The 11,095-nt window shown below is 34.6% G+C and overlaps 1 protein-coding gene across 1 annotated transcript; it reads left to right on the plus strand.

Moving 5' to 3' along the window:
• Positions 1-5,880: 5,880 nt before the first annotated feature.
• LOC143054106 (uncharacterized) lies at positions 5,881-8,692 on the plus strand. The gene has a single exon (XM_076227003.1). The coding sequence runs from the start codon at positions 5,881-5,883 to the stop codon at positions 7,807-7,809; it is 1,929 nt and encodes a 642-aa protein (XP_076083118.1). The 3' UTR covers positions 7,810-8,692.
• Positions 8,693-11,095: the final 2,403 nt, after the last annotated feature.

Raw genomic sequence — 11,095 nt, forward strand, 5'->3', positions numbered from 1 at the left:
AATGTAAACATTCTGATCATCATCTTTTAAAAGCTTGCATATTGCACATGATTTTAAAACGTAGCAATGAATCAGACTATGAGTAAGAGTTATCTTATCTTAGGTGTTATGTACCCCCTTAAAACACTTTCAAACTCTAAAATGATACACATTTTGTTACTAATATTTTTACAAAGACAACAATGTGTTACAATTCGAAATTGACATATTTGACCTAGATACCGCAACGTCCATGTTGGCTGTTCCAACTTCAAAACACCTCCCTCTGAAAAACACGTTTCATCTATCGTCTGCTTGTTTACAAAATAAAATGGAGTATGCGAGAACAATCCCCTTAAAAATTGGACTTAAGGTAGAACATAAAGGACAGAACTACAGCATTATTGACCACTATAAACATGAACAATCTGTTTTACAGTATATTATTAGGAGTATCTCAACAGGACAAACAAAAAAGAGTCTTCAGACATCCAATTTGTGATGCATCAGTTACGTCAATGTTTTCCAGACTAACTGATGCCACAATATACCAGTTCGGGCTTGAGAGCTCGCAATCAGACGACGAACGTTTTGCTGAAGGAGTTTCTGAACCAGTAAAATAACCACAACCAAGGTTAGAACCAGAACAAGCTTTAGAACCAGAACAAGCTTCAGAACCTGAACTAGCTTTAGAACCAGAACCAGCTTTAGAACCAGAACCACCCCTTAAGAAACCAAGGGTCAAAGAAATGCCAAGCAGAGAGCACATAGATATGTTGGCTCAGGCCAGAGTGGAAGAGACAACTAAGCAACAAACTGATTGAGGAGTGCGCCTTTTCAGAGGTAAATAAACTGACTCACATCACAACAATTAACTATCATTTAACGATAAAATATAAAATATATTATAGGTTATTATTACTGTTGAAGAGGCATGTATATAATAATTTCATTGAAACATATGATCTAACGATAAAATATAAAATAAATTATAAGTTATTATTAGGCTACTGTTGTACTGAAATGACAAAATTGTTTCATATTTATGATAAAATGGATTGACCCTAGCAGGGAATCGAACCCCATTCTCCTATAAAAAAAATAGGCGTAATTACCAATATACCACCAAGGTTTCCAATCCATTTACAAATGCAACAAGATTGTCACTCAGTTTGAATTTTAATCATCATGAGAAAAGCAAAATTCATCAGCAAAAAATGTACGGTATGCATTTCGTGTGACGTACATGTATGATGAACTGCGAGTCGCGACAAGACTATTTACAAATTAGTAAACCAATAAAATAAAGAATAAATGCCTTAAAACATCATATTGTGACATATACATTTCCAAATTTGCATATATTACAAAAGTGAACAATTACTTATACAACTTTAAAATTTTGATGGATTCAGTCGAGGATTATGCCAGGCAATGGGCTAAACGTGAAAAGGAAGACGTAGACACTCTATCCGAATGGATTAAGGCAGTGAGGTCGTTAATACAAATCAGAATTAAGAAACTGAATGGGTCCATCAATGCCCATGCTACGTCAATCTTTAAAGACCCAAATGTTGCTAAACAATTATCCGACCTCCATGATAAATATGTTGTTGTCCCCGCAAACAAAGCCCCAAATAACATCGTTTTTGTCTGTAAAAGTCACTACATTAATTGCTTGATAAACGAATTAGGTATAGACAATTCACTTGGAAACTCAACATATACCCTCACGACACTTACCAAAGAGGAAATCCTGGATAATCATAGGTCTGTTCTGTGTTCCTTTGGTATTTCAACCAAAGATGAAGAACTGGATCTTCCATCACTGTATTGGATACCAAACTACATAAGTGTCCTTACAAACAACGGTATATTGCTGGGTCTTCCAAGTGCTCCACGAAACCTCTTTCTAAATTATTAACATCTATTTTATCAGCAATCAAAGACGGGCTTCAAAGTTATTGTGAAACTGCCTATTCTAGAGGTGGCGTGAATCAGATGTGGATACTTAAAAATTCCAAAGATCTTTTAGAGTACATACAATCTAACTCTCTTTCATCTTGTAACAGTATTAAAACATTTGACTTTTCTACTCTTTACACAAGTATTCCACATTCCAAACTAAAAGACAAATTGAAAGAGTTGGTATTACTTTGCTTCATAAAAAAGAATGGCCAACGTAGATACAAGTATCTTGTCTTAGGGAGGGATAAATCATACTTTGTAAAGATTCACTCTGATTCAAACAAAAAATTCTCTGAAACCGATATTATCAAGATGCTAGATTTCTTGATTGACAACATATTTGTAACGTTCGGAGGACGTGTTTTTCAACAGACTGTCGGCATCCCAATGGGAACAAACTGTGCCCCTCTACTTGCCGACTTGTTTCTTTATTATTATGAGGCTGACTTCATGCAGGAACTTCTTAGGAAGAAAGATAAGAAGTTAGCAATATCCTTTAACTCTACTTTCCGCTATATAGATGACGTTCTTTCACTACACAATTCAAAATTTGGTGACTATGTGGAACGCATCTATCCCATCGAATTGGAGATAAAGGATACTACAGATACAGTTAAGTCGGCTTCATATCTTGACTTACATCTAAAAATTGACAATGAGGGTCGGTTGAAAACAAAACTTTACGACAAAAGAGATGATTTCAGCTTTCCAATTGTGAACTTTCCATTTCTAAGTAGCAACATTCCAGCAGCACCTGCATACGGGGTATATATCTCCCAATTTATACGATATTCCCGTGCTTGCATTTCCTATCATGATTTTCTAGATAAAGGATTACTGCTCACAAGGAAGCTATTAAACCAAGAGTTCCAAATGGTGAAGTTGAAATCATCCCTTCGTAAATTTCACGGACGCCATCACGAGTTGGTTGACCGTTATGGAATAACCGTTTCACCAATGATATCGGATATGTTCCTTACGTCGTAACTACAATTCCATTCCCTTTCATGAATGTGACCTACCGAATTAAACTTTTTACCGGATTTGTAATCACATAAGCAACACGACGGGTGCCACATGTGGGGCAGGATCTGCTTACCCTTCCGGAGCACCTGAGATCACCCCTAGTTTTTGGTGGGGTTTGTGTTGTTTATTCTTTAGTTTTCCATGTTGTGTCATGTGTACTATTGTTTGTCTGTTTGTCTTTTTCATTTTTAGCCATGGAGTTGTCAGTTTGTTTTAGATTTATGAGTTTGACTGTCCCTTTTGTATCTTTCGTCCCTCTTTTAAACTTGATAACATAATTTAAAAATATTAATTTAAATTTCAGGATGGTTGACGGAAAACCAATACAGTGATAAGTTTGAGGAACTTGAAAGTCTTCCATATTAAACGACAGATTATGCTTTTTCTATCCAAGCCTGCAAACAAAGAAAGGAACAGAATACTCTAAATCAGCATTAGTTGGAATACGTGCAGCAATATCCCGTCATCTCATATCTCCACCATACAACCGTAATGTTAATTTAATGAAAGATAATGCTTTCATGACATCAAATCATGTTATAACGGGAATGATAAAAACCCTCAAGAGAGCCGGCAAAGATGTTACGGTACACAAAAAATCTGTAGCTGAAGGAGACATACAGCGTTTATATTCAAGTGGGTTTTTTAACACAGATTCACCAGCAACACTACAAAACAAAGCATTCTGGGACTTAATGTTGAATTTTGGAAGACGAGGCCAGGAAGGGTTAAATAGTTTGACAAAGTCATCTTTTGGTAAGTTCAAAGATGACAGGGACCATACATATTATAAAATGACAGACATGATGCCAAGGATTTCAAATGAAGCAGGCCTTTCCTACAGATACACCAACCTTTGTATAAAAGCTACCGTTGGTACTGGGCTGAAACGCGCCGTCGCTGACGTCGATGATTTAACTATCATATCAGTATCAGAAATATTAAATCGTTAGAAAGTTACGTTGCTGGACCGTCAGATGCACAAAGGCGTGCCCTTTCATCAACTTTACAGGGTGTAGCTACCGCAAGTAACAGTAATGAATCTGTGTTAACTTTACAGGGTGTAGCTACCGCAAGTAACAGTAATGAATCTGTGTCAAAGGGCCCTCCTGCCAAGTCTCCAATGTCAGCACAACTTTATCGAGGAATCCTCTATCAGATATGAGCATATTTACCAATGCTACAATAACCGGTGGAACATTTACGATCAATTTAGTAAATAAAGACTTACCCGATTCTCCTTGTGCGTCCACCGCCATTGACAACTAACTTGAAAATGTGCGTGTCAGAAATTGACCTCAAACATGTCAAAGGAAAAGACGTTGAAATATAACTTTTCTGTTATATTGTGACACAAATATTGTTTTAGTTAATAAATTTGTTTATTTCTGTTTCAATTAAGAATTTTGAAATTAATACAACTTTGTGAAATTAAACTGGTTTGAACTAGTTGGATAAAAATCAACAGGGAGGTTGATGGAACAGCATACACAAATACCGTACTCTTATACACAGCGAACATAGAAATTACCGTAATTGTCCTTATCAGAATCGAAATAATTGATGCCAGCTATACTTTATTGTAGTTTTAACATGGGTAGGCATTATTCGTATTATTTTAGCCCTCGCTATCGTTCTGGCAAAAATAACCACGAATATAATGCCTACCCATGTTGAAACTACAATAAAGTATAGCTGGCATTAATTATTTCTTAAGTCACAATTAGTCCTCTACAAGTTTTGGATAGAGCGATTATTTAGATGAGTTGTCAATTGTACTTTTGAAATTCATTCTCTTGAGAAGATCATTTATTTGTTGTCTTACATTCTTGGAATATGTTTTAAGAAAAGGATTAGAACAGTAAAACTACAACTCCGAGGTTAATTAAAAACGGAAAGTCCCTAATCAAATGGCAAAATCATAGGATGGTTTGTGAAAACATATATATTCGTCATCATTACACATTTATCATAATATAAAACCGTTTTATACTATTAGGATTCAGAAACACGCTGTACATAGTTAATAAATCAAATTAACTCATTTATTAACATAGCATGCTATGTTACAAAGACATCGAACATGAATAAAATTGAAAATGGAAATGGGGAATGTGTCAAAGAGACAACAACCCGACCATAGAGCATGCAATAGCCGAAGGCCATAGTGGGTCTTCAATACATCGAAAAACTCCTGCACCCTGATGCATGCTTCAGCTGACACCTAAACACATGTTTACTAGTTCAGAGATAATTGATGGACGTTATACTAAACTCTGAATTACTCCGAAATATACACAAGAAACTACAAATAAAAATCATACAAGACTAACAAAGGTCGTAGTACCTGACCTTGGACAAAAATGCGGCGGGGTTAAACATATTTTTGGAGATTGTAACCCTCCCCCTAATCCTCTAACCAATGTAGAAAAAACAAACGCATAACAATACGCACAGTAAAATTCAGTTTAAGAGAAGTCAGAGTCCGATGTCAGAATAGATAACAAAAGGAAAATAAATAAAATGACAGTAATACACAAATAACACCAGACTACTAGCAGTTACTGACATGCAAGCTCCAGACCTAAATTAAACTGATTGAAAGGCATATATTATGAATGAACGATAAGCAAAAAAGAATTAAAAAAAAAAATGAAAGAGAAAGCACAACGAAAAAAATAACCCCCTTAAATACTTCCAAATGTTCAGATAAATTGCAGAAATAGCACAATGGAGAATTCAACTTGTAAATCTTCTCATTGTTACAACTTTTGTACGTTAAAAATAAGTTTGCCGATTGTATCTTTTTAAATACTGTTTATCTAATCTACCTGTTGTAACTAAGTAAATACACTTTAAATCAATAACTACACAAAGAAGTATTAATAGTCACAGTTTATTTTGATAATGGCGACACCCACTAAGGATACTGAAAATTTCGATGATTTGTTAACTTGCACGATTTGTTTGGAAACATTCAAAGTTCCGAAGTATTTACCATGTCTTCATACCTTCTGTGAAACATGTATTAATACCTACATTGTGTCTTCTGTAGAAAAGGGAAAGATAACCGAAGGATTTACATGTCCTGTTTGTCGAAAAATTGTATCAGCAGGAGCAACATTAGAAAGGCCAGAATTATGGGCGCCATCGCTCCCAAGCAATCATTTTGTTACCTCAATGTTAGATAAACGAGCAATACAAAAGGCAGAAAAAATGTGCAATTCGTGTCTATTGAACAAAGAAAAAACAAAAGCGAAAAGCTGGTGTACGATATGTGAAGAGGCTTTCTGTGAACAATGCGAAAAATGTCACAAAAATTTTAAGATGTCAGCAAGACATAAACTTCTAAACATTGAAGAAATGCAGTCGGGTGTTACTCCATTCAAAGTATGTGAGGTACAAAGCTGTGAAGAGCATCCAGGGAAGACCGTCGAATTTTATTGTTTGGATCATTCTCAATCTTGTTGCACGTCGTGCGCTACACTTTCACACCGTAAATGTGAAAATGTCACTTCAATACAAGAAGCCGCTTCCGGTAGCAAACAGTCAAAAGCGGCTAATGACTTATCCGAGAAACTGACAGAACACTTTGGTCAGCTTAATGAAATTATTGAAAATCGGAACACAAATTTAGCCAATGTAGAGAATTCAATAGAAGAGATTGAGATAAGAGTCTCTAATATGAAAACGGAAATATTAAAGCATATTGACAAATTGGAAGAAACCATGAAAGTAGAGTTGACTTCAACCAAGAAGCAAGTTGGTATCAAATTAAAAGACGAAATAGACGTTTGTGTATCGTACAAAAGTGCCGTTAAAAATTGGAAAGACATGTTCGATAGTGTTCTTAACCACGGATCCGAACAGCAATGTCTGATGGAAATCAACAAAATCGAACCGAAAATATCTGACCTAGAACGAGAAATGATAGATTTAAAGAAAAATATTAAAAAAATATCGGTTGTTTTCAGTCCATCATCACCAATTGCTGATTTGAAGACCTTTGGATGTATCAAAGTTGACGAGTCACCTGATAGTAAGGTGACAGGTATGCTTGAGATATCCAACATAGACTTCCGAACCGGAAATATCAAAATTCTGCAAGTTATCGACGTATGCAAAAGTAGCGGTACTTCCAGTGGCATTTTCATACAAAACTATTTACTATTTACAATTCGTCAACAGAACAAAGTAGTAAAATACAACTTCGATGGGAAAAGCTTACTGTCACAATTGTTGCTTCCAAATGCACCTGAGGATATTGCCACGCTAGTACAATTCAAAGTTGCCGTTTCGTCTACCAGGAAGGAAGTATATATTGTGGATAGTGATAAAATGACATTGTTACAAACTTTTACTTTTAAATTTATACAAGTATATGGATTATCCTGTGTCAACGAAAAACAATTTATAATTGGTTCTAGTGACAAACTTACATGGATAAACATTCCATCTGGAGAAAAAATGGACGAAAGAAAGACAAGTAGTGACTCGAACTTTGTTTTATCACTAGGCAAACATGACTACATATATGGTACCAATAGGAATTCAGTTAATTATTCAGTCGGTTGTAGTACAAAGTTTACCTATACAAACAACAAACTTGCACTTCCACGAGGAATAGGAGTCGACATTGTTGGCAATTTATACATCGCTGGATGTAATTCTGCAAATATCCACCAAATAACAAACGAAGGGAATCTAATAAGAATAATTCCGGCTACAACCGTGGGTATTGAGAATCCATGGACAATACGTTTTGCACCAAGCAGCAACAAATTTATCGTTACAAGTTTGATTTCTGGGAAGGCCTCAATATGTGAAATTATTTGAATACTATATTATTGAAAATAAATTAATATGAGGAAACTTACATACACGAGACATGAAAACATACATTTGGAGCTATACAAGTTAAGAATTACTCTACAGTAAGGAAGTCACATTATGATGTCATGTGTCCTTAAAATATAAAAAGGATCTTATTTTTTTTTAAATAAATGATGATAATTGTCAAGTTGTACTGTCATGTCTAGATAAAGGCAACAGTAGTACACCGCTGTTCGAAAGAAAGTCATAAATCGATTAAGAGAAAACAAATCCATGATACAAACTTATACCGAGTGAAACACATCAACTAAAGAGGAAAACAACGAAACAACAGAAACACTAAAGTGCAACAAAAAACCAAGATAATTTATTACATTGAGAACGCAAGATATAAAAAACTTGTTTCTCTTATAGCATTTGAGAAAAGTCAATGTATTTGATACTAAATAATTATAATAAAACTCTGTACTACATTAGGTGTGTTTAGAGCGCTTTTCTGGATGAACCCTTACCAGGAACGCTCAAAACCATATTTATTTGAATCCATAAATACATTATACTTGAGGATCTACGTGACCAAACAGGAATTAATCGAAGGTAAACTTGTCTAAGGGAGCTAGTACCTTAGATGATTCGTTATTTATATTTTTACAGAAAAAAAGAGGAGTGTGTTATCAACATTACTCTTCTGAGACTAACAGTGAACACCAGCATCGGTTATAACACGATGCTAAAAAATATTCGTTGAAAATTTGACCGTCGGAAACGCTTTCCCAAATTAATGTATATTCAACAGGAACTCTCAATACATATATTTACAGCCATAGATTTATATCAACTTGAGGTACATGATGACAAATATTTCAGTAAAAACAAACCACAGAACACCGAATTATTGATTTATGGTTGCTTGACGTCACGTCTAACGACTAAGCTAAAATGCATATTGAGGATGATAACATGTTCATAAAATATGAATGATATATCCTTCCTTGCTCTAGATACAGACCGTCATACTAAGTCGACCTTTTAACATACCAATCAATTCACAAGGCAACATCGTATTTATATCAAAAGTTTTACTGTGGTCCAATCAATCCCTAACACTGTGTGCTTATGGGAGGAGTAGATGAGAATCGAAGGAGACATTCAAACTAGAACCACCAATGCGTTAACTGCAAGAACACAATCTCTATCCATTAACGAGATTGTACAGTTCACATATTTAGCTATTGAAGTATACATAGCAAACTTTACATAAAGGTTTAAAACAATTTAAAATAACGAATCACAATTAGTCCTCTACAAATTTTGGATAGAGCGATTATTTAGATGAGTTGTCAATTGTACTTTTGAAATTCATTCTCTTGAGAAGATCACTTATTTGTTGTCTTACATTCTTGGAATATGTTTTAAGAACAGGATTAAGAAAGTAAAACTACAACTCCGAGGAAAATTAAAAACGGAAAGTCCCTAATCAAATGGCAAAATCATAGGATGGTTTGTTAAACATATATATTCGTCATCATCACACATTTATAATAATACAAAACCGTTTTATACTATTAGGATTCAGAAACACGCTGTACATAGCTAATATTATATGTTTCTTTACAGTAATAAATCAAATTAACTCATTTATTAACATAGCATGCTATGTTACAAAGACATCGAACATGAATAAAATTGAAAATGGAAATGGGGAATGTGTCAAGGAGACAACAACCCGATCATAGAGCAAGCAATAGCCGAAGGCCACAGTGGGTCTTCAATACATCGAAAAACTCCTGCACCCGGAGGCATCCTTCAGGTAACACCTAAACACATGTTTATTAGTTCAGAGATAATGGATGGACATCATACTAAACTCTGAATTACTCCGAAATATACACATGAAACTACAATTAAAAATCACACAAGACTAACAAAGGTCGTAGTACCTGACTTTGGACAAAAATGCGGCGGGGTTAAACATTTTTTTGGAGATCGTAACCCTTCCCCTATTCTTCTAACCAATGTAGAAAAAACAAACGCATAACAATACGCACAGTAAAACTCAGTTTAAGAAAAGTCAGAGTCCGATGTCAGAATAGATAACAAAAGGAAAATAAATAAAATGACAGTAATACACGAATAACACCAGACTACTACAAAAACAGAACAATGCAATTGAAGGGAGATATTGGTGCCATAGGATTAACCAAAGATCACTTTTAGACAAATTGATGGTAGCTGGACCAGGAGTCAGTATACTAGAATATGAATTTGAAAGATCTAGTGGTTTGGGTCATTCTACAACAGACGAACGACATAATGAAGACTCTACGAAAACACAAAAAGATTTCTTTAAACAGCTTCAAAGGATTTGCAAAGTGATGAACGAGTCTGGAAATTATTTCTAGAAGAGTCGTCAGATTTGTCAAAAAATATATTTAGGAAATTGTTGATTCGTAAACAGGAAAGATATGTAAATAAACTCCAAGATATTGGTTCAAACAATACGAAGATCTTTTGAAGTAAATGCAAAACGTCTTTGTCAAAAACAAAGCTAGAGAACCTTTAAAATGATTGCGATATCTTTTCTAGACTTTTCATTTCTTGTCACAGTAAACAGTTTTACTTGGAATATTTCTTTATCCATAAAAAAACTGCTCCTCCGTCTTTATCTCAGGATTTCACTTGAAATAGTGGTATTAAATCGCTGCAAATGGGTTTACTTGAAACATTCTGCGATTTGCTGATCCATTTCGGACGCATTTATCGTTGGTGGGGTAGCAATGGTTAATTCCAGGTCACAAAGTTGGGCAAAATATTTGATGATTATACTAATGATGTCATACTGCCTTATATAACATCTTGCATCGATAAATATTCAAAAGTAGACATGATGTTTACTAAAGGTTCTTGTGGAAGATGGAAAGGTGTTGGTTCTGGTAGAACACCAAGGGTTTGTAGTAGTGAAGATGACAATGAAACAAAATTGTTCAAGTTTCTTGATGACAAAATTGCTTCTTAAGAAACTAAAACAAATATGTATGTTACTCATGGTGAAAATATTCTTTGCAATTTCAATAAAGATACTTCATATCTATCCCCTTGTTATCATGAAGAAGCAGATACACGAATGTTTGTCCATGTTCGACATGATTAGGAAAATTGTTGTAAAATGTCATTTTAGGTAGTACTGACACATATGTAATAGTATCAATAATTGCAGCAATCGGAAAACTAGGTAGAACAAATTGTGGATAGGTTATGGAAGGAATAACGACTTTTGATGGTTTTCTGT

The sequence above is a fragment of the Mytilus galloprovincialis genome, chromosome 12 (genome assembly GCF_965363235.1).
Source record: "Mytilus galloprovincialis chromosome 12, xbMytGall1.hap1.1, whole genome shotgun sequence".
Classification (NCBI taxonomy): Eukaryota; Metazoa; Mollusca; class Bivalvia; order Mytilida; family Mytilidae; genus Mytilus; species Mytilus galloprovincialis.

What these genes read in the sequence shown, in the direction of transcription:
- LOC143054106 (XM_076227003.1), top strand. Translation starts at nt 5,881, where the DNA reads ATGGCGACACCCACTAAGGATACTGAAAATTTCGATGATTTGTTAACT.